At 41.4% G+C, this 23,179-nt stretch overlaps 1 protein-coding gene across 2 annotated transcripts in view; it reads right to left on the bottom strand.

The window, feature by feature from the left end:
* Positions 1 to 23,179, bottom strand: part of LOC149283505 (transformation/transcription domain-associated protein-like) — a 58,442-nt gene that overhangs the window by 11,044 nt on the left and 24,219 nt on the right. The window contains exons 44-62 of one of the 2 annotated variants that reach the window (XM_089497411.1): positions 22,712 to 22,925; positions 21,382 to 21,507; positions 19,946 to 20,092; positions 19,536 to 19,735; positions 18,757 to 18,878; positions 18,417 to 18,630; positions 17,587 to 17,766; positions 16,423 to 16,569; positions 16,198 to 16,317; positions 15,461 to 15,748; positions 14,897 to 15,034; positions 14,323 to 14,435; positions 13,144 to 13,279; positions 8,602 to 8,793; positions 6,741 to 6,990; positions 6,281 to 6,546; positions 4,802 to 4,902; positions 2,558 to 2,759; positions 2,235 to 2,399 (exon numbers count right to left, since the gene is read on the bottom strand). In XM_089497411.1, the coding sequence (XP_089353537.1) occupies positions 2,235 to 2,399; positions 2,558 to 2,759; positions 4,802 to 4,902; positions 6,281 to 6,546; positions 6,741 to 6,990; positions 8,602 to 8,793; positions 13,144 to 13,279; positions 14,323 to 14,435; positions 14,897 to 15,034; positions 15,461 to 15,748; positions 16,198 to 16,317; positions 16,423 to 16,569; positions 17,587 to 17,766; positions 18,417 to 18,630; positions 18,757 to 18,878; positions 19,536 to 19,735; positions 19,946 to 20,092; positions 21,382 to 21,507; positions 22,712 to 22,925 (3,321 nt within the window). The remainder of the gene's footprint in view (positions 1 to 2,234; positions 2,400 to 2,557; positions 2,760 to 4,801; positions 4,903 to 6,280; positions 6,547 to 6,740; positions 6,991 to 8,601; positions 8,794 to 13,143; positions 13,280 to 14,322; positions 14,436 to 14,896; positions 15,035 to 15,460; positions 15,749 to 16,197; positions 16,318 to 16,422; positions 16,570 to 17,586; positions 17,767 to 18,416; positions 18,631 to 18,756; positions 18,879 to 19,535; positions 19,736 to 19,945; positions 20,093 to 21,381; positions 21,508 to 22,711; positions 22,926 to 23,179) is intronic. The other variant, XM_089497412.1, reaches the window with a different exon arrangement.

Raw genomic sequence — 23,179 nt, 5'->3', positions numbered from 1 at the left:
GGATAAGCAGATCCCGATAAAAGGGTCTCTCTTTTGCACTAAGATGCGTTTCATGGTCCATTAGAGTTAGGGAGCGGTGCTTGTAACACGATTGCCTTTAGCAGCCTGATAAAGACCTGAGATTCGTGCAACGGAGACACCGAGGCAGGAAAAAGTCTCCTCTGCACTGGAACCGAAATATCCTCTAATGTTTTATTGATCGAATTATCTCAATAACACGCGCCCCCCGTTTAATGCCGCTTAAGGACGCAAATCAAAAAGAGAGGAAAGATGCCACGGCAACTATACAGACAACTGTACTAGGATTTCAATCATAATAATAATAATATTATAATAATAATATTATGCATGGAGAGAGCCAGATAACACTCGGGTTTGAGTATTCGTTCATGTCTTTCTGGGTAGGTTACAATAACGTTCTTCAAGGGGTATCCAAGCGTAGCCTTTCCAATTAGCACAATATAAAAGATCTTATAACGCATCGCCTTTTGAACACAACGCATTTTTAAAGTATCCCATTGAGACGTTGACACTTCTGGGTCTCTTTGAAGCACTATTTAATCTTTTTGGTGACCTAAGGCTTAATTCTTAGCTCCCGGGGGGGGGTGTCAAAAGCATATTTTGTAATAAATAAATAAATTCAAGGTATACAGGGTATAAATAAAGTCCCATCATATTCAACGAGCACTCTCAGCTGAATTTACTAGGAACTATTCAATATTTTCACTATTGTTTCAAAATATGTTATTTTTTTTCCCCAAAGCCGCCTCGTAGAGAAACGTTTTAATGTGTGTTATGATCTGGGCTCCTAATTAATTATTTTTAAAAACAGCATTTTTCCATTAAACCACGCATTATACATACACACACACACATGTTCTTATTATAAACTCTGCCTATATAGATACAAATGTTATCTAAACACTCGCACTCGTGTATGCTAAGACGACGGCGTAGAAGTCATTTGGAAAATTATATTTCCATCTTTAGTATTCAACGCAATTCACAGAACAATTACTGTGAAAGATGAGGCAAATCGGTGCTCATTACCATTTGCCGTTATGAAATAATTATCAGGCAGTTATGCACAATAATAAAGGTATAGACCTACAATTTAACTAAATCTAGTTACAAGCAGCTTTAAGGCGAAAGCTTGAAGTCATATAAGCCAAAGAAAAATATATCATTATATATTATATTTTTACTATTTTTTTTTTTTTTTAAATAGCTGGAAATGCATTCCAAGTGTGAAGATTATTAAAACTCAAAGACACAACAGACTGTCGGCATGATGGAAGGTCATATGGATGATATCATCCATGTGAATTTATGTCCCATCCTTCTGCTAAGCTACTTAAACAAGGAGAGAGAGAAGGAGAGAGAAGGAGAGAGAAGGAGAGAGAGAAGGAAGAGAGAAGGAGAGAGAGAAGGAGAGAGAAGGAGAAGAGAAGGAGAGAGAAGGAGAGGAGAAGGAGAGAGAAGGAGAGAGAAGGAGGAGAGAAGGAGAGAGAAGGAGAGAGAAGGGAGAGAGAAGGAGAGAGAAGAGAGAGAGAGAGAGAGAGAGAAGAGAGAGAGAGAGAGAGAGAGAGAGAAGGAGAGAGAGAGAGAGAGAGAAGAGAGAGAGAGAGAGAGAGAGAGAGAGAGAGAGAGAGAGAAGGAGAGAGAGAGAGAGAGAGGAGAGAGAGAGAGAGAGAGAAGGAGAGAGAGAGAGAGAGAGAAGAGGAGAGAGAGAGAGAGAGAGAAGGAGAGAGAGAGTAGAAGAGAGAAGGAGAGAGAGAGAGAGAGAGAGAGGAGAGAGAGGAGAGAGAGAGAAGGAAGAGAGAGAGAGAGAGAGAAGGAGAGAGAGAGAGAGAGAGAAGGAGAGAGAGAGAGAGAGAGAAGGAGAGAGAGAGAGAGAGAGAGAGAGAGAGACGAGAGAGAGAGAGAGAGAGAGAGAGAGAGAGAGAGAGAGAGAGAGAGAGAGAGAGAGAGAGAGAGAGAGAGAGAGAGAGAGAGAGAGAGAGAGAGAGAGAGAGGAGAGAGAGAGAGAGAGAGAGAGAGAGAGAGAGAGAGAGAGAGAGAGAGAGAGAGAGAGAGAGAGATATATATATATATATAATATGTGTGTGTGTGTGTGTAAAGGTGGACGAGGCAGGGTCCTGGTAGCATTAGATGAGGCCTATCATCTCACCAACTTCAATTGCTATCAAAGAGGACACACGTGTACCGGCACCACCAAAAAAATGGGTTCTCACCTGGCTGATGAGGTTCAGTAGCAACTTGCCCTCGGAACCAACCAGACAGGTCAGCAGCTGCGGGATCCACGCCAGCCACTGGATCGGCGGCACTCCAATGCAATATTTGTCCACCGCGTCGGCCAGCGTGTTCTTATCATCATCAAAACTCAGAAGCCAAAGGACCTGCAATTATCAGATACAATTACATTTCTAACGGAAACTGATTATAAATCCAGGATTATAAGTAATAAATGGATTTCTACAAATCATACTTAAAAAAAAAATAAAATAAAAAAAAAAAAGAGGAATATTAAGCCCCGTTTCCCCAATTTCACACTTACTTTTGCCAAATATTTTCTCGACTTGCTCTCGTTCTGGTGTCGGCACGCGTGGAGGTAGCAGGTGATGGCCGATACGCCCAGGTGCAGCTGCCGGTCTTTAACAAAGATATTCTCCAAATAGTCACCCCACATTGCCCAGGCCTTGACAAGAACATCATGCATTTGAACAGCTGCAGAAAATGCCTTATTTGCATCTTCCGATCTGGATGAAAATAATGAAAAAATTATAAATAAATAAAAAGTTTGTTTTTTACCATTTTTATTTATTTTTTAACATGAATTTACAAAATAAACATCTTATTGTGATTATTTCAAGAACATTACTGCTATTTTGAAATCACCTAAAATGTGTAAAACAAAAACAAAAAAATACGCAAGCAATCGCTCAATACGGAGATATGGAAAAGTTTAGTGTGCCTATATAATCATCTTAGAATCTGCGAACATTTTCTTCCAGGAAAAAAATAAAATTAAAATATATAAAAACCATAAACAAGAATTACTCAGAGACGTGGAGGCTCATTTAAAGCTCGTTATAATGCTACATTACTAATTATCTTGCGGCTACGACACGAGGACAAAACTACGGTGAAATCTTTTAATGTTCTCCATGGTTTGTCTGCTTTCCATGGCTGATTAATTGAGGCCATTATTAAATAATTTATGAATCCAGAATAATGATTACACCAAATATATACATACGCATATTTGCTCTCTAAATTAGAAATAATAATGAGCTATAAAGGCGGTAAACACTTTGGGGAATTTGCACATTCAGTCTACATGGTTGCTTTTTGTTTTTTTTTTTACCAATTTTATAATACTTTGAGTATTAAGTGTTTTTGCTGTTTTACCACCGGCCTTTATATCTCCTAATCAGCCACTGCCGCTTATATACATCTGGGTACATGCATCTACGCGGGTTGGAAAGTGTTATAATATAAAATAAAAGATTGTCATTCTTCAGAAAGAAGTGGTGTTTGGCCCTGCCCCCCATCCTAATGATTGGATCCTTCCATAGTTGCTATGGATATAAGACATTTTTTCTGCATCAGAACCGCTTTTTATATAAAACCCCCCAACATATGTATTTCATTAGAAAGGCGATAACTCTTTTTCTTCCATAATTAACAGAAGACGGCAAGCTCAGTAATTATCAAGGAAAGGTAAACGAGATCTGGTGAAACAGTTTTGTGTTTTTCCTCCCCGTCCTTCTGCTAAAGCTACTTAAACAAGCATCATACATAAGCTAATAACTCTAATTGACGGTTTGTTAGGAGACTAATTAAACCTAATACTGAAGAGGCTTTTTTTGTTCCTACTGCACTTCCCCGGACCGGGCAGCTGAAGAGCGTCATTACTAGGGGTGCAGGCTGATAAATGACCTACTTTATCAACGCTTCTCCTTTAACCAGATTTGTCCCGAAACCTCCCTTCTTTGTTTACCGCTGCGCGATCGATCATAATGACATGTCTGATGGCTTTTTCCATACTCCTATCACCTTGTTCACAAAGTAGAAGGCAAAGAGGAGTGTAGAGCCCCCTATAGCCCTTAGGGGGACCAAACATACAGACCGCCCTCGTATGACACGTGTGACGGCATCAAGAACATATCCCGGGGTCATTTCTGCATCATGAAAAATGATCACATGCGTTGGACGTTATCTACAAAGAACAATTCCAGCAAGCAGCAGAATGGTTCTTCTGATTGGACTCTTCTGTTGGTTGCTATGGCAATAAGACCATTTTAATGCAAGGCCTAGCTGCTGGCAACTTGTAGGGGGCGCAATGTAATGAAATGTCAGAAGCCCTTCATTACATATATTATTATTACCGTTTATTTATTAAGAGCCATTTATTTATATATATTTTTTTACTAAGGTTTATATTAGTCTTTTTCTGTCAGTCATGGATTGGTCTATAGTGGAAAGTGCATAGCGGATCTGCTCTATAATATGAAGGAGTACTTCATGATGGGTAGCATACTACATGCAGCTAAATGTTATTCACAAAAGCACTTCATACTCTAATCAGCTCTCTTAAAAATAGCACTGGAAATATATTTAGCACACACCGATGACATTTAATGCTTCGAAAGTTTTTTTTCTTTAATTATGGAATTCAGAAACTGACGATTAACACTTTGAATGCCCCGCGGTGAGCAAGAGACCACCTACCGTCCAAAAACGTGAACAAGACATGAAAGGGTTATAAACAGAGACCCCGAACACACTTTGTACCCACTTGTTAATTTGAGCGAGAAACATTCCCTTCAAAGCGTAAAACTCGGCTGTCATCTCCTTGGTGAAATATTTCAAGTTGGTGGATTCAATCACCTCCAAACCCTAATGGAAAAAAGCACAAGCTTAATTAAAATATATATATATATATATATATATATATATATATATCTATATCTATATATATATATATATATATTACATGTATTTAAACCCCACCCGTTTCACTAGGGCCAGTAAAATGTCTTATCTCAGATCCCAAAGCGACATAAGTAATAATAATATTGTTCTAAGTCCGCAATGCCTCAGCCACTCATTATCTCATATGTGTTTGCTCATTCAGGGAACGCCGAAAACCTTTTCTATAAAAACAAAACGGGTCTACAGAGTTAGCCCAGCATCTAATGGGTTAAGCCACGCTCAGCCTAATAACGCTTGAGGGTACAGCAATCGTTTTACAATGTTCCCTACTGCTTTTCCTCGCTCCATCTTCTGACCCCGGCCAAGTCATTGTTTGGGTTTGGAATGGATAAGCTCCCCAAAATGTTCCGAGCGGTTTCTCCACGTTCTCCGCTAATCTCCTTAGTGATATCAAAAGGCACACTACTGATTTGACCCCTTTCATCTTTTGGGTACTCATCTTACACACGGCAGTCCTTTATCCATCATTGAACCTTATCTTGAGACAAATTGGTGACGGCGATGATTAAAAGTACTGAGCTAATCGCGCTATCACCAATTTGTCTCTATCCTCTTGTACTCTTCTAAGGTCACTGGGGACGGCCTTTTCTTTGGCGATTATCGCAGCTCGCTTTTTTCGATTTTTCTTCCTCCTTTACCGGATTTCTCATTGAACTTTATTTGCCATTATTATTTTAGCTCACAGATCCACACCTAAAAGGGGAATTGTTGGCTCTACAACTTTTCAGGAAACCTAAATTCATTTATTACAAATGCCTATACCATGTGTGCTTAATTTTCAACCAGTGTAATAGTTTCAGAAATATTTCGCGTAAAATAAATGATTATTTAAGGGAAGCTGGAATCTGTGGCAGCTTGTGGCACAACTAGCATTAAACAATTTCCTGTACTTTCTTCTAACCAAACCCTCATAAGGCTGCCTGAACCATCAACAAGGATCTGCTACTCGGAAACAGAGGAGCGCTAACATAATATAGAGGGAATAAGTATGAAGATCCGGAGAAAAGAAAGTTAGAGTGGCTGCTCTGCATGTGGACAGGATTTGGAAACCCATTACAGCCCCGCTAATTGTGGGGGGCATAGAGTAATAGACACAGAATCAAAATGTACCTGTCATTTTTATCCTAAATCAATGTTAATGATGTTTACAGACAAACCCATTCATTTATATATGTTCTCAAATATATCTCAAAGTAGGGTTTATTGGGGCGCCATCTCAATCTGCATGAATACACCTTAGAAGGAACAGTGAGGGAATTGAGAACTTTTCACCAATGTTTACCTGCATGCATTCATTCTTTCCCATGACGCCGGCCAACTGAAGATAGCATTTCACTTGCTGGCGGATCTTCTGAAAACAATCGACAATGGGCACCGTGGGGATGGTGTGAATCCTGCTTAGTATGTCCAGCGCCACGTTAACCAGGCCCTGCTTCCGAGCAATCTTGCCGTACTGGATAATAGCGGAGGCTGACGCGTGGACACCCAGCATTGCATTGTTTGAGCTTGGGTCGTGCTGAGTGCTGTTGTCATAAGCATTTACAATTGCTGCAGGAAAGGAAAGTCAAGGTACAAACTGTTGATGGGGGTCACCAAACAATATAAAAGACAGTAGAAGGTCGGCCCTCATTGTATCTAATTGCAAAAAGCTACTTTGTTATATCTGTATCATAATTGAATAGCACTCCTGTAAACCCCAGTGGGATTGGGGTCCCAACTGTCTGCTGAGGATGCACGGTAACACTTAAGGTGCACCATCAGCCGTTCCTGAAGATGTGGCCAAATGGGAGGAATACCTTGGTAATGATGCTGTCGCCACATAAAGATGCTGCTCCAGTGGGAGAGGTCATCGGAAACAATGGGGAGTCTGTTCCTCCATGTCTTCACCACTGTTTTCATGTCGTGGAGGCTGTTGTTCCTACCCAAATTGGTTGGCTGAAGGCCTGCGTTTATCTGAGCTGCCTCTTGAAGCTCAATGATCTGCTGCGCTGCCTGAAATTATGAAAAGACACGAGGTTTTTATTGCCTGTCAAAGGTGTGTGTTCGACTTCATGACTGTAGACAAGGTACACTTCTTCCCCTCTATAAACAGAGTCCTAGAACATGCTGCAAGAAGAACCCAAGGCACAAGGAGGGTTCTTCATCAACGGAGCTGAACTAGTCCGTAGAGGGAACTTTTCTCCTTTGGCCTATAGGTCTTGCCATCATCCCCCTTCACAACCGTTGGGAATTATTAAAGATGACACTTGGTACACTGCGCAAGCAAAATAGAGTCCAGATCACCAAGCAGCATGGGAACTTCCGTTAAACCTTTTGTGCCGAGGCCATTAACACAATCATCAAAGAAGAAACGGACTTCTGCGGTCTCCAAGCAACCGAAAGACACAGATAACATTTGGATGTGCTGCTAATCAACTAAATAAGATAAATGCCTGAACACCCTGCTCACGTTCACAAAGTCAAATCTGCCGAAACAAAATAAATTAAGCAAAGTAATATTTTTCACAATTATCGCAGTATCGGCTCGCACAAAACCTTAACCTCCATCCTTCCCCCATTCATCATGTAAATGTAATTTTCCTGCAGGTATTTAATCACATGTTATCTGATATATAAAAAAGTAATTACCGTGGCTGCAAACCCACAGCTCGGTTCGTACTTTTGTCATTCACTTTTCCTATGTTAATACCTGTGTTAGTGAAAGGGATAGAAGCTTATATTTAAAGTGGAACTGCCTCGGGAAAAAACATATTCCTCCTTGAACACAAAATCAAGGGCTGTATACAGCGACGTATGTTAGCACTGAAAAAAACCCTGATTTTAACCCATTGTTTTCCAATATACTCCTTTTATCTGCGGGCTTGGAGGCTGCCGTCAATCACGTGAAATTCTGGGTGACTTGTCCTGCACAATCACCGCACTGAGACGTTCCTCTATAAAACTTTTACTAGTCAGTGGGTCGGGCTAGCTGATTGAGACCGAGTCTTTCTATTGTTTACCACAAGACAGTATAATGAATCAAGGTGCTTGTCTAATAGATTGGACTAAGATAACACATACAAGAGAGAACGTATACAAACGGCTATTACATTATATACACAGCTTTCAATGAAAATTACCGAATTGTTTAATGAGAAAGCTCTGTATTATCTAATCAGATTCCTGTAATGAAGACTTCTCCTGTCTCCCACCAATACATATTCTGCCTGAACCCATCAACAACTTAATAGACCAGATATAACTGACAGTACTAGAAGTGATATTTTTAATGATGCATTTAGCTATAAATAACAGCTCGCTTCATTTTTGACACACAAAGGTGACAAGCATGACCTCTCGCTCCTTCCCGGTGGATGGTGTGTCCATGCGGAGAATTGCGTAATAAGTTAAGGGGAAATACTGTCTAAGTAGTAAGTAGGGGGTCCCGGTACACTAAAAAGTTAATAGATGGGCACATATATGTGGATCATTCCGGCTCTCCCAACTATTTTGTTGGGCCAATTATCTATTGCCTGTTAATGGGATTAACGAACAACTTGCGAATGCACAGACGTGATCTCGCTGAACTTCACATCATTGTATATTATACGTCAAAGCTCTCACCTGTAAGAGTGGCGTGTGAACATGAGACACGACATACGGAAGCCTCCTCCATTCCCTGATTGCCAGGCTGCTCGCCATTTCAACCAATCGTTCGATGAAATTCAGTTGCTGCTCCTCAGGGTGGCAAATTGCCAAGTAACCCCGATACATGTTCACTTTCCACGCCATCTCCTTAGGGCAACTCAGCTCCACCTGTCGGAGAGAACGAGTCATTCGGTTACATAGAACTGATGGAACTGGTTCCTTCACGGAGTCCGATCTTCTCTTCATTTACCTAGACATTGTCTCTGGTTCTAAAACATATGACGACACTAAATATGTGTCTTTTGATCAACAACGAGGCTCAGGACAGAAATGCTGCCCTTTTTTGTGATAGAACGAAAGTCAGCAAGAACTTTGAAGATGAGCCGGGTTGCCCTGCGTGTCCCTGGTCTTTGAAGGGACATTTATTGGTGCCATTTCAGAAACGAAATGAAACGCCAACAAATGACACTGTATGTATTAAATATATAAATATATATATTAGTAACAGATATTTATGTGCTAGATTTGTACTACAAACATTACATTGAAATCTACACTCCAAATGTAAAAAGACCTCAATGACATCAAGGCGCCAAGAACACCGCCCTACACTAAGTCACAACACAAAATGAAAAGACCGAAGTGCTAAAAAATACCCTTACTTTATGAATAAATATGAAAGTGCTAAAATATGAGCGTGACCACAAAACGAGCATCAATATGTGATAAGGCGGAAGTGTTGACGATGCTAGGTAGAGGACCTGATAATCATCCGCATAGGTTTCTAACGCCATTCAACCTATTCCTGGAAAACAGAACCCTCACAAAAGAGAACATGAAATATTAACATCCGCTTCCATGGCCGAGGGTTTATACACACGGGTAAAGAAGCCATACCTTTTCCTTATGAATATACAGCTAGCAGCAGTAACATTTTCTAAAAACCACAAGAAGAACGCAGATACCGAAGAATAAGAGGTTAAAAGAAAGTAAGGCTTTAAACCCCGGTAATGCTGAATACATTAACGTCAGCTAAAATGTGGACCGGATGCTAGTCCCGTTGGAACAGGAAAAAAAAAAATCTCTGACATTATCAAGACCATCATTAGGGTTTATTATCTGAGCTGCTTATTACAAAAAATATATATATTATATAGAAAATATGTTTAAAAAGGGATCATTACTAATATCCTATAAATAGCTAAAAAAGTAGTAATTAATCTTGAAAATCACCGCCGCCACTTTTGACACGCACGCTCGCAGCACGCATTTCCAAGAACCGCGGTTATTAAAGTTGTGCATCTTTACTGAACGGCGGTTACATTTCCGCCTGGTGGTTTATAGCTGCCCGACATATTATAGACGGTAGTCGGAATCGTGAGCGAGGGATCCCTGGGTAACAAAGATAACGCTTAGATTCGTCGATGTCGCACGGGGGGTGTTCTAGAGAACAGCGTATAAGGGCGATGCTAAACGCCGGCTTATATATAGTCACCTGTCCAGAGCGTGTAACGAATCTATAGAGCCCCGCGGTCGCCTGACCGTTAGAACAGGCTGGAGTCTTGCTTGAAGGCAAACGCATGACACCATGGTAAATAAATACATTCAATACAACCTACATCACTGCCTGCAAGGCCAATACGCGCAGGTTTCTATAGGAGGAACACGTGTTAAAAGGTTGTTATAAACTAAAAGATTATTTGATGCTCTGAAACAAAGACATTGGGATTAATGTATCAGGAGCAAAGTGTAGACACCGGAGCAATCAGCGGTATATTCCACCGGTTGCTATGGTGATCACCTTTACCATTATTATTATACCATTAATGGTATACCTGAAATGTGTACAGAGAAAATATACCCAGAAACTGCAGGGGAAGAAAGAGGGACAAAAAGGGGAGGAAAGAGGGAGGAAAGAGGGGGAAAAAAGGGAGGAAAGAGGGGGAAAAAAGGGAGGAAAGAGGGGGAAAAAAGGGAGGAAAGAGGGACAGAAGGTCTGGGGTACCAAAGAGGGTTTGTTTAGTGGTACGTACGCGTAAAAAGAGAGAGAGAGATGGGGAAAAGAGACTCTTTTTTGTTTAGCGGACCATTAGAATATGCCTCATTACGGAAAATAGCTTTCAATATAAGGCTTAGCCTACAGTGACTGGTGGCTGTCACTTCTGCTCAAAGTGCCAGCCATCACACGGAAAGCCTGTCACGCATGATCAATTCTCTCAGTTTCAACTCAAGGCTTAAAGCCCTACCGTACAATTTATCTGATCTTCTATCTAAATAGGGGAAAATAAAATACGGCCCCGTGAAATGACTAATGTACGTATTAATCCCGGGATTATTTATAGAGAGTTCCTCAATGACACACAAGGAGATGTGGTTGAAAATAAACGTAAAAAAAAACTAAAATAAAATATAGGGATATTTTGCAGTGCATTGAATTTTTACAGCCCCTTCTAGCAGCGAAGGGGTTAAACATCTGGCTGCGGTTGTAATTTGTTACTTGACATTAAACCGATCACTGATGGACACAGGCAGATGTATAATAGGGGGGTTTAAACTTTACCAAGAGGGTGGTAGATTAGTGGAATAGCCTTTCAGCAGAAGTGGTTGAGAGCAATACAGTGAGGTGATTTAAACAAACATGTGATCGGCATAAAGCTATCCTGAATCTAAGACAAGACCAAGGACTGATTAACGTCCTTACATCAGGAACAATGGGCAGACGAGATGGGCAAAATTATTATCTGCTGTCAAATTCTGTTTCTATGCAGTAGCTGGCCACGTTGTATGAAACAGATGAGTGATTTGCATTGTTTGGGGGACAGGAAAATATACCGATGGAAATTAATAGTTATGTGCCATCTGTAATGTTGAAAGCCAAGGCTACCAGGCTCTGAGTAATTGTCCTGCCTTGTATGGTGGATGCAAGTGTGTGGATAGGTGTGGATGTGGATAGAGGGGGGTGGATAGATGTGGATAGAGGGGGGGGTGGATAGATGTGGATAGAGGGGGGGGGTGGATAGATGTGGAATGTGGATAGAGGGGGGGGGGTGGATAGATGTGTGTGGGGGGGTGTGGATAGGTGTGTGTCGGGGGATGTGGATAGGTGTGTGTGTGTGTGTGTGGGGATGTGGATAGGTGTGTGTGGGGGTGGGTGGATAGGTGTGTGTGGGGGGGTGGGTGGATAGGTGTGTGTGGGGGGGGGTGTGGATAGGTGTGTCGGGGTGTGGATAGGTGTGTGTGGGGGGTGGATAGGTGTGTGGGGGGGGTGTGGATAGGTGTGTGTCGGGGGATGTGGATAGGTGTGTGTGTGTGTGGGGGGGTGTGGATAGGTGTGTTTGGGGATGTGGATAGGTGTGTGTGTGTGTGTGGGGATGTGGATAGGTGTGTGTGGGGGGGGGTGGATAGGTGTGTGTGTGTGTGTGGGGGGGGATGTGGATAGGTGTGTGTGTGTGGGGGGGGATGTGGATAGGTGTGTGTGGGGGGTGGATAGGTGTGTGTGTGTGTGTGCGGGGGGGATGTGGATAGGTGTGTGTGTGTGCGGGGGGGATGTGGATAGGTGTGTGTGTGCGGGGGGGGGTGGATAGGTAGGTGTGTGTGTGCGGGGGGGGTGGATAGGTGTGTGTGTGTGTGGGGTGTATATATTTATTTATCTAATGCATACAGTGGTGAGAAAAAGTAAGTGACCCCTTCTTTTGGAATTACCCTATTTTCTGTATTAATTGTTCATAAAATGTGATAAGCACAATTTCAGTACATAGATTTAGTTATTCTAAAAGCTGTGACTACAACAATTCTCCTTGTCAGGAAGCTAAAGGGATATTTTGCTTTCACGGGTGTTAGAAGAAGCTGTTAAAAAAAAAACATAAAAGAAAGAAGGAAAAAGAAATTCTAGCCACGGTAATGTGGTCTTCAATTACTGTGCATTTATCTGGAGAAAGTCAGACATTTCCTAATCAGGATTAATAATTTGGAACAGTTATAGATTAAGAGACGGTCCCATTATGGGCAAAACTAGGCTTTCTTGAAATCTTGGGCAAACTCGAACAAAAAGTGATATATATTTCTCATTTGCAGTACGAAACTAGGCCGTAGTCCAAGCTATCATACAACTGAAAAATGACTTCTACTACCACACAGAAAAAGGAGCACACTTAATCATTTTACCCCTGAAGGGGTTTTGTAGCAGATTCAATAGAAAAGAAAAAAAAAGGAACCACGGCAGATGAAAGGAATATACAAATTAAATAAAGAAAATACTAGCCGTGTATTTTCCACAAAGAAAAAAAAAAAATTCTTGAAAAAGCACAAAATAATAAAAAAAACATTAAAGAACAAAAAAAACAAAAAAACGCGGTATTCTTTTTGGTTGCCAGGACCCGCAGCTGTTCTAAATCAAAGATGTTCCCTGAAGAGTCATTGATTATCTGTGAAACGAACGCTAAGGCTGAGTGTACAAACGTTGTAAGTTAGAGCTAAAAAAACAAAATAATCCTAATATAAAAAAATAACGATTCTCACCTGCACAAGGGCTTCTTTCATGGCTGCCCAATTAGATACTCTCCACGAGCATTCAAGGACGAGGTAGGGATTGATGTGGCCTTTTGATTGGCCGTAGTCTGTCAACGACTCCCATTGGTTCAATTCTTTCGAGCATCTGAGAAGAGGACAAAGAGCGGGGACCGTGTTATTATATCTGAGGCATTACGAGCAGAATATTAAACGGGTCAATAGAGTCTATACATGATTTCCAAAAGACCGGCCATTAAGGTTTGCTTAAAATGCAGAATCATTTTTTTGGGATGAAAGGATAATTACAGGCAGGCTTTATCACACTAAAGAGGTAATTCATCTCATTAATGGTTCAGGCTCCGTACTGATCTGCAGTTTAACATGTTGTGCTGGCGAATTTTAATGCGGGAATAACAAAGGCATGCTGCAAAAATACAAAGAATGGAGGACGATTTTATTAACTCTGAAAATATTTATACATTAAGGTGCATGATGGGAAGGCAGGTGTGTAAGAGAAAACACTGGGATCTAAGCACAAATTCAGCAGCCAATCAGAAAAAAGAAGTTAGGTGCATGACGGGAAGGCAGGGGGCACAGAAAACTGTTCTAAGCGCAAATTTAGCAGCCAATCAGAAAGAAGTTAGGTGCATGATGGGAAGCCAGGTGCTGTGTTCTAAGCGCAAATTCAACAGCCAATCAGAAAAAAGAAGTTAGGTGCATGATGGGAAGGCAGGGGGCACAGAAAACTGTTCTAAGCGCAAATTTAGCAGCCAATCAGAAAGAAGATAGGTGCATGATAGGAAGGCAGGCGCTGTGTTCTAAGCGCAAATTCAACAGCCAATCAGAAAAAAACAAAAAACGGAAGCGAGGTGCATGATGGGAAGGCAGGTGTATAATTCTCTAAAATATGAAAAACAGACGGCCCAACATATCAATAATTTTTGATTCCCTGCTGATTCAAAGGGATTTACAAAGCTTACAAATGTGTCCTATGAACATAAAAAAAAAATTAAAAAAAAAATAATCAGGTTGTTTATTGTATCTGTCAGTTCCGGGGCTAAATTATACACAAGTGCCTATTATAAACACAATTCAATGGAACATGAAGGAGCCTAAAAAGTAGATTAAAGAAACCTCAGGTGATAAAAGGAAAGAAAGCCACTGAAAAGCAGGCGGCGTCTTCCTTACCGAATCCAATGGTCTTCCCACAGCTGATACTCCGGAAACACAGCAGGGGACGCGCTGCTTCTTTCATGTTCCTTTTTGGCTTTCTCCATTGCTTTTTCATATGTTTCTTGAGCCTAAAAAAATACCCAAAAGGAATCAATAGCTTTTCATCTTCACGATCTGCGTGCTCGCATTCTGCACCAGGAAACCAATCAATACAAATCACGGGGAAAACCCACTATAGAGGATCTCTGGCTGGTGCATAATGGGATTTGTTTAGTAAAATAAAGGAAATTGCTCAGGTTTGCTTTAGACATGATATCAAGATCTACTTACTAGCAAGTTTGGGGCAAGAAGACGAATACCAGCCTTGCTGAAGACACAGTCCATAAGGGATTGCATAGTAATCATGTAAGAGGAGCAGATAAATGATCCAGCCAGAATGTAACTGCTGCCTAAACTTTTGTTACACTGCAGAACCTGATGGCTTTAGTTGGACAGCAAGTAAAATATCCACTGGTTGCGCAGCTTCCTCAAGTGAGAGGCCATCGCTGTCTGGCGTATCATCCCTAACTGACTGAGACAAAATCCTTACCTGCTCAAAGAAGCCATGTTGTTCATATGCAATAGCCGTAGCAGTTTCTGGGAATTTGCAACGCTTCTGCCACAAGCCGGCCCACATGTCCTCCTCTTGGAGAAGAGAATATAACTCCGCCAACGAGTCCAGGATCTCCTAAAAAAAATAAAAAGGTAAGCGAATACACGTATTTGGCTTAAAAAGGTATGGCAAGACTTCTAAGGTCTTCAAGAAAAAGAATGTAGGTTGGCAGGGACTAACTTCCCATCAAGCACACACACTTTCCTGCACAGAACAGATCTTTAGAATATTAGGTTAAGAAGTACAGTTTAAGAAGTATTTTTGCGGAAAGGGAAATTTGTGGCTCTTCCATTAAGTTTTTTTAAGAACAGCCTTCTGTCCTGATAAACAAAGCCAGAAGGAAATATTTTAAAGGCTATAATGGGCAGGAATTCTTATTAGCAGTGCACTTGGCAATAAAAACAAAGGACGTTCTGTAACTGCAATAAAAGATTACTTTCACTGTGTGCAGCAGCCAAAATGTACATTTATATCTAGAAGAAAAGCGCTCGGCACACTTACTTGTTGCGGTGGGGTGATGCTCTCTTGTTCGTAAAACTCGCTGGTCTGCTTGGGCTTGATCTGAAGACTTAAGCCTTTCTCAAAAGCCTGATGTTCTAGCATGAGGGTTGAGCGGAACCAGAGGTTGTGAGTCTTCCCCAAGTATTTCAGGACGCAGGGCCTGATGGGGATCGGCGGGACGCACTGAGACATGGCTTCCACGAAGCAGTTCAGAGCACTCGGCTGGCAATCCCTCTGCACCTGGTGGCTCCCGCTGCACAGGAACGGGCTGATTTCCCCGGCTAGTGCCTGAAATCAGAGCAGAAAAGCAATGACTGCAAGCGCAAGCGAGCAGAGATCTCCGTGTCACCTGTAATCTGCACGCAACATGTTTGATGCCAATATAAATGGTGTTACCAATGAGGAAAAAATATAGACAATGCATAAAAAGGTCACCAAAGGCAGGTATTTAACAAAATTCAGAGTTGCGCTTCTCATATATAAAAATACGAAAGACAGAATCAGGGAATTAAAATCCATCCAATTTACAGGGCTGGATTATTCTTCAACCATACTCATCACCTCCAGCCCAAACATCACACGCTTAACCTAGTACCATCTACAGTGACGTTTTCTGTGGCAATGCTCGTACATCATGGCTAAAAGCGATTAGAGAAGTCCATCAAAAGGAGGACTTCAACAGTTGAGGTGGATATTATGTGTCACCTGATTGAGAATCTGGCATGAAATCTACTTACATGCTGTTGTCGGTCAGTGAGAATCTTCCATAATCTGGGGAAAAGTTGGATCCAAACCTTTTCGGCTAGCGGAGTGGAAATGTGGCACAGTTGGACAAAGGCACCGAGGAGCGCTCCCGTCTGCGAGACAAGAATCGTTCAATATCACGCACGAAGCAGTCCTAACACAACATGGTAACTATACAATTACCCCAGCTCACCCCGCACAGTAACCCTTTCGCTGACCTTGACCTCTCGCAGAGAGTCCAGGAACTTGTCGTGTCGGTTAGTAAGCATGTGCAGCTGGTTTCCCATGTCCTTCTCCGACTGCTCTTTAGTCTTGGGGTTGGAGCTCTGATCTCCAGGCGCCAGTTCAATATCAATCTCCACATCCTTTAGACAAGAATATTTAAATGACCATCTCATACTTAATGTCACGTCCTAAACAAAATCTTTAATGCTAATTAGTCCTCTCATGGAGCATAATCAATCACACATTGCTGCATAGTCTTTAGAGCCAGCTGCGGGGATTAAAGCTGCTGGGCACATCAAGCCCAACCTTTCAAGTCCCGCATCTTTTTTGTGGTAGGTACTGAATAACTGGTTCTGAATTCTAGTTCAGCTGATGGTTTGAGGCGATCATCAGACACTTTGAGGACGATGTTTAGTTCATATAGGCGTATGAGGAAGGCCAAATGTCTCTTTCGATACGAGGGGTTGGGTGGGTACATGTACCCTGTTTATGGGATCCCTCATCACCCTTCTAGAGAACAATAGCAGGATCCTTGGATATTACCAAACTCTGGGCTAAACATTTGCAGGCTTGGAGCTGTCCTTACAAAACAACCATCACTTTCTAATCTTTTATAACTTACATTTATTTCTATATAGATTTTTGGCTGGTTTAGCTATAGATGACCATATAGTTTGATGGAATCCCCATATTTACGCCTCAGATTGGTACTTAAAAGTATTTGCTGGATATGCGCGGATATATATATAATGTTTAAAATCTGTAAAATGTGGTGGGCCCTATGGCTACATACGGGTTAAATCCTCACCACGCTCTATTCGCTATATAACCATCTCCTAGGAGACAGAGGACTTCGTGGAAATGTTCTCACACTTGGAGCAAGACATATAACAGATGATGGGTATGTGCAGACATGGATCTTCAAAGAAGCCAAAACAAGAGGTTTAGAGTAAAAAAAAACAAAAAAAAACCCCAGAAAGCGAACAGAATACGATCTGATCGCGCAAACATGCCGAAAGAGAACGGATGAAGAAACCCCCATGCTCTGACAGCGATACGAGTCAAAAACCACACAGAACGCCTTTAATCGGAACGTATAAATTTGCTTAAGTTTTAATAGCGAAGATTGTTCGAATTCCTTGAAAAACAAATATTACCTCTTCCTTAGACTCGCTGTTCTCCCTCTCCCTGGGCTCTTGTTTGACGTGGGTTACCATGGCGAAGGCCGCGCGATCGTGACTGTCTGCTAGATTGATGACATTAGTGATAGATGGAAGTATGGCACCCTGACAGCTTGTGCCAATTGTAGTGCTGCGCTCGCAGACGGCCAGCAGGAGCTAGACGGAACAAAGTGAGATTTTCTTTTTTAAAGTGTTGTTAACAGGATGATGGCTTAGTTTCTTCTTATAAACAGAATATATTATACACGGGAGAAAAAAGGATCCAGCGAACAAGCTGCGTGCGAAACAAATTCCGCTTCAACTCCTAAAATGTAAGCGGTGACCAGAACTGGAAAAACTATTATTAATAACTCTTAGAAAAACTATAGTTCCCTTGAAATGGCATTGCTCAATCTATTAGGCACAACCAGTTATCATGCTGCCTTGTGGTGAAAGATTGGTGGACTGTGTCTTAATGTACCTGGGGGACCATTTGATTAATGAAGGTATATGGGGAAAATTAAGTAATAAGGACTTGATCTGCTCAGCCAAAAATCCGTCGGCACACTGTGGGGTGGGGGAAGGGGATGTTGTCCAAATATTATATTACTGGTTATATAGGCAACATCCAGGTCTACAGAAAAAGCATTTTTTCCATAAAAATAGAGATACATGCTTCCCATAATGTCTGATCTAACGCCATACAGTCATTTGTCAGTATCCAGCTATATTCTCTGGTTCACTAATGCAGTAACAGACAACTCTAAAGCAATGACAGACGGCAGAGTTTAATGAGCATTCGATTCTTAATGCAGTACCAAGCCTACCTCAATGCACTGCTTCATCCAGAAATGGTTTCCCATCGCCTCCCAGTTCTGCGAGCACGTCAGGTAAAGCAGGCGGTCGTAAACCCGTCGCTTCATAGAGGTGTCAAACACCTCGAAGAATCGCGTCCGGATGTGCGGCTGAGTGCAGCGCAGCCCCGAGAGGAAAGCTGGCTCCAATTTGGCAGTCAACTCGCTTCCAGAAAGGTTCTCATCCCTACGGGGAGAACTGGTGTTAACCATAATCCATCAAAAATATAGGAACCGGGGGACGGAGGTACAGAAAGAACAAACAAAAAAAAACAAACAAAAAAAACCCACGGACATTTCTTCTTCTAGTTACCTGTACACGTAATTCACAAGCTCCAGGAACTGTGCGTTCAGTTCGAGATCTTCCGGAAAGCGTTTCTCTATGTAGGTCATCATTTTCACCAACAAAATGGATTTTTCCCGTAGCGTCGGCGTCTAGAAAAGAAAAAAGGTGTGAAAGTCAGCAAGTGACTGTTACGATAAATGCTTCATTAAGGTAAATCGCATCCGCTACTTTGTAACGGACACGCCGTGGGTTCTAAGAGCGCGCGGAGCGCTTATTCCAAACCTGAGTTCTGCTAAGCTGGGGAGGAACATCTGGTAGGCCAGAAAATCCAGACCCCTACATTAAAAATTAACAGGGGACTTGGTGATTTCTATAAACGAAACGCTCTGATATGTTTAGCTGTGGAAAGTTGGGTTTATTGAACTATTCCCATTCATTTTCCAGGTGCTGCCGATCTATGGCTCCCACTTTTGGCTGGGCGCACTACGGACAGGTAATTCTTGGCCAAGATGCTCATGGATAAAAACCAAATGGTCATGACATTTAAATCTATTTTCATTATTTGGCGTTATCAGTGTTAAAACATCATCTCTAGTAAACAAGAATTTACTTTTCAAGAGAATGAGGTCTACATCTGGAGGTGAGGTTAATACTTTAAGTTTTTAGGCTTTAATAGAGTGCTGTTTAATTCCGGCTCAGCGTCTGATCACTGTCCCTTTAAGAGACAGCATTCTGGAAGTTATGCTAAAGACTTACGATTTCATTCTTACCCAGTCATTCTCACAAAGGCCCTTTCTATAGCTCACCTGATTCGCTGCCATGGGCGTGTTATTTTTCAGCCACTCTTCCACTATTTTAACTACCGCTCGGAGGATTTTGGCGTCGGGAGATTTTTCAATCAGAGACGTCAGGATGGTCTGAATGAAGTTCTTCCTCATTTCCATGCTCATGACTGCCAAGCGGGTCTTCACCAGGTCCAAGCTCAGCATTACCAGCTCGCTTGTGCCTGCTGGAGAAGAGACAGAAAAAGCCCATTGAAGGGGAAAGACAAAAAAAAAAAAAAAAAAAGCACAGATGGCCCCCTCTATCCCACCTGGCACAAGCACGCCGCATCCGCCAAAAGCAGTAGTTGGACTCATTTAACCAAACCGTTAGGAATTAGACTCTTGGACGAAGTGGAAGCGTGGGAGTTTGCTGTGGGTTATTAAAGTATTACCTGGGTTGGCTTCTGCTGCTCCTGGATTAGGTTGAGGGTTCAAATGCTCCCTTACCATCTTCTGGAGGGACCGCATGAAGACGGATATCAGTCTGTCTATGTAGCTTGGGTTATTGCTGCAGGCAGACTTCAAAATCATTAAAGTACCTGCGGAATCCAAACACGGGCTATTAGCAGCCTTTCCCAATGTCGAACGCAGACAGAATGCACTTTATGGAAGAAACCCTTTTACGTCCAAACTTTAATCCCTTACATATTAAACGGCATACCTGGCATCTGCTGAGCTCTTCTGTGTTATTTTACCGTTTAACATAAATGGCATATTTTATGCACTTGAAAGCTTGATATATAAACCAGACCAGAAATTAAAATCCGGGCAAGTAATCTAACAAGAGGACATAACTAATGAAATGATTAACCCTTTCTAATCAACTGTTAAAAAGGGCCGTTAAAGAGAACCAGTATAACTCAGAATGAATAAAACTGACACACGAGCATGTAACAAGATGAATTCTCATACATACTTTAGGAAACAACGTTGCCTTTTGATAGTAATTTTTTTTTAGCATCAACTAAAGGCTGTTCTATACTATTTGACCTTGAATCACTTTAGAGAAAAAAACCCCTCTTAAATTAAATAAAAAGTACCGTCTGTTGTAGTGGTTACCGCATTATATCCTGACACCTGCCAAGCAGGCAATTCCTAGGTTAAAATTGCACCTGTCTGTAGAGATTACAAAGTAGGATAGTGACGGACGGCTAGCATTTAAAAAGCACATGCTGGCACAAGCCCTTTGTAATATTCTGCCTGTTTTATTGACAGAACCAATTCAATGCGGGAGATCCTATGGACAGCGCTGGCAAAAAAAAAAAAAAGGTAATAACTTCTGCATTAAGACTTCCGGGGGAATTTGTAAGAAAAAAGTAGAAGAAAAGACAGCCGGCTTAAAGTTTTATGAAGCTTAACTAACAGCCCACATTGCTGTTAATGATATAAATATAATAACTGAATAATAAAGGCGTTTTGGACAAAAGCAGTGTTTCTACTAAGGACCCCTCCCTGTTAGTGAGGTTTTGATAGCTGTACTCTCTGCATTATCACTGGACCTCAATTTTGGGGCAGTTTTGTCCATAGAAGTACAGATCAATCCCATAATTGTTCTCAAGACAAAAAATGAACTTGTTTCCAAAAGTCCCCATATACAGCGCTTTACCCCCGACCTGATCCAGTGCTGCCATTATAAATATTGCTAAATATTTCTGTGCTGAAACCTAATTACCGCAATCAGGGACACGGTAATACTAAAATCAGTCACACTATCCTCCTCAAAGCAAAAGCAAATGTCCATTTAACTATTTTGGGTACAAAGGCAGAGACTTTGGTGAACTTGTCTTTCTTGCAGGAATATGCCACCATCCCCAGCCTGTGATCTCACCAAATATTTGTGATGGATTGGAGCTTGTTGCCTTTTCATAGTTAGTAAGCCCTTCATATATAACCTTTCCGACCGCAGCGTATAAGCATTCCAGTTCTTCGTACTTTGATGCAACGCTCGATGTACCTAGAATAAAATACAAAGCCAAGTTGTTCATATTCATAGAGCGATTGTGAAATACAAAACGAAAAATTGTCCTTTTATTGTAAGAAAAACCACTTTTTCTCATTAAAAGTGGAACATTATTAAAGATCTGAAATGGGTGAATGCATTTGGTATTCCAATTTGGTAACGTTATACAGTCAAATTAATTGCACTCTATAAGAGGATTAAGACAGAAATCACGAAGTGAACTTTAAAACCAAAAGAAATTCACATTTTCTGAAAAGGATACATGTTCTGGGTCCTTGGATTTCTAAACCAGACAACTGGGAACTGTCTGTATATTAATGGATTTCGGGAAATTGAGTCCATAGAGGAACAGGCCAGACAGTATGAGATGTCAAGAACCCCCCCCCCCCACCCCAATGACATCTCCAAGATAAAGAGAGAAGCAAGCCACTCATTTTTATTTGTGACGGTATCCAATGAGAACTCTTTACTGTGCCTTTAAATAGACAATATAATGTAAAGATTATTGGGTTTTCTGAAAGAGGCCAAAGTTCTTTTAAAGATGAACACAATATTTGTTTTTCAATGTGGAGCATCTATTAAGAAGCACCCACAACGTTTTTCTGTACCTGCCACCCATATCTCCCCAATTATGTCAGCAATCACCCCAACCAATTGACAAAGACACTATGTCTAACACATAAACATATCCATATGCTCAACATTAGCTTTCTTGGGCCAACCACTAGCATTACACATGAAAAATACTCAAGGTATAAATATGTGCTGGTGGCTTCAGCTGTCCACAGTGACCCGACTGACTAACTGCACACACATCGCTTCTTAAAGTATCTTAGCAAGACCAAAAAAAATAAGCATCCCCTGACCTAGGAGGACTTCTAGAAGAGGACCTTTTTGCCAAGAGTCCCATTTCATACCATGCGTCCTCCATTCATCCCCATAATATAAAGTAATGCTCTATTTTTATCTTGTTCTATTCCTTTCCAATGATGCACTTAAATGTACGCACCTTGGAGATTTCATCTCCTGCAAGATTTAAAATGACGACGATGCCAATGATCTAGGACTGAGGACCGTCACTGACCAGATTACCGTATGCTTGCAAGCAGCAGTCGTCAGTCTGGGAAATCAGCTTGAAGCTTCAAGCTGTTATTATTACTATAAACTTTTTATAGTAACCGGGAATGGACTGACTTACTGGGTTCAGTAGGAAAGATGCTCATCAGCCGGGACAGAAGAGTGTGGACGGCTCTGAGGACCTTGGTGTTGGCACAGGTCATGCAGGCAGAGATCCCTCTCTGGAGAGGCTTGAAGCTGCTGAGGATGGCCGGGTTCTGGAGTACAGTTAACAAGAAGCTCAAGACCTCCAGTCCAGTGCAGATGTTTGCAAAGTTGGCTTGGTTGGGTTGTTCCTAAAATCCGCATAAAAATAAGAAGTGAAAAAACTAAAATGAGAATAAAAGACTAAATGAAGAAGAAAATGACATTAACTTAAAGATTCAAACTGTACCATCTGCCTCTCCAAATATCATGGCATTGGTGGTGCTCGTATACCCTGCCCTATTGTATGTCATTGCCTGATTTGTGAAGTGTGTACATCTCATACCTTTAAAAAGTCTGTATGCTCAAAAAGGCCTCCATGAGCAAAATATCACTGCAATAAAAG

This window comes from Sceloporus occidentalis, unplaced genomic scaffold (genome assembly GCF_023333645.1).
Source record: "Sceloporus occidentalis isolate IW3139 unplaced genomic scaffold, rSceOcc1.0.p SCAF_103, whole genome shotgun sequence".
In the NCBI taxonomy this organism is placed as follows: domain Eukaryota; kingdom Metazoa; phylum Chordata; class Lepidosauria; order Squamata; family Phrynosomatidae; genus Sceloporus; species Sceloporus occidentalis.
Note: the sequence above shows the minus strand (reverse complement) of the source record. Positions and strands in the feature narration are given on the sequence as shown.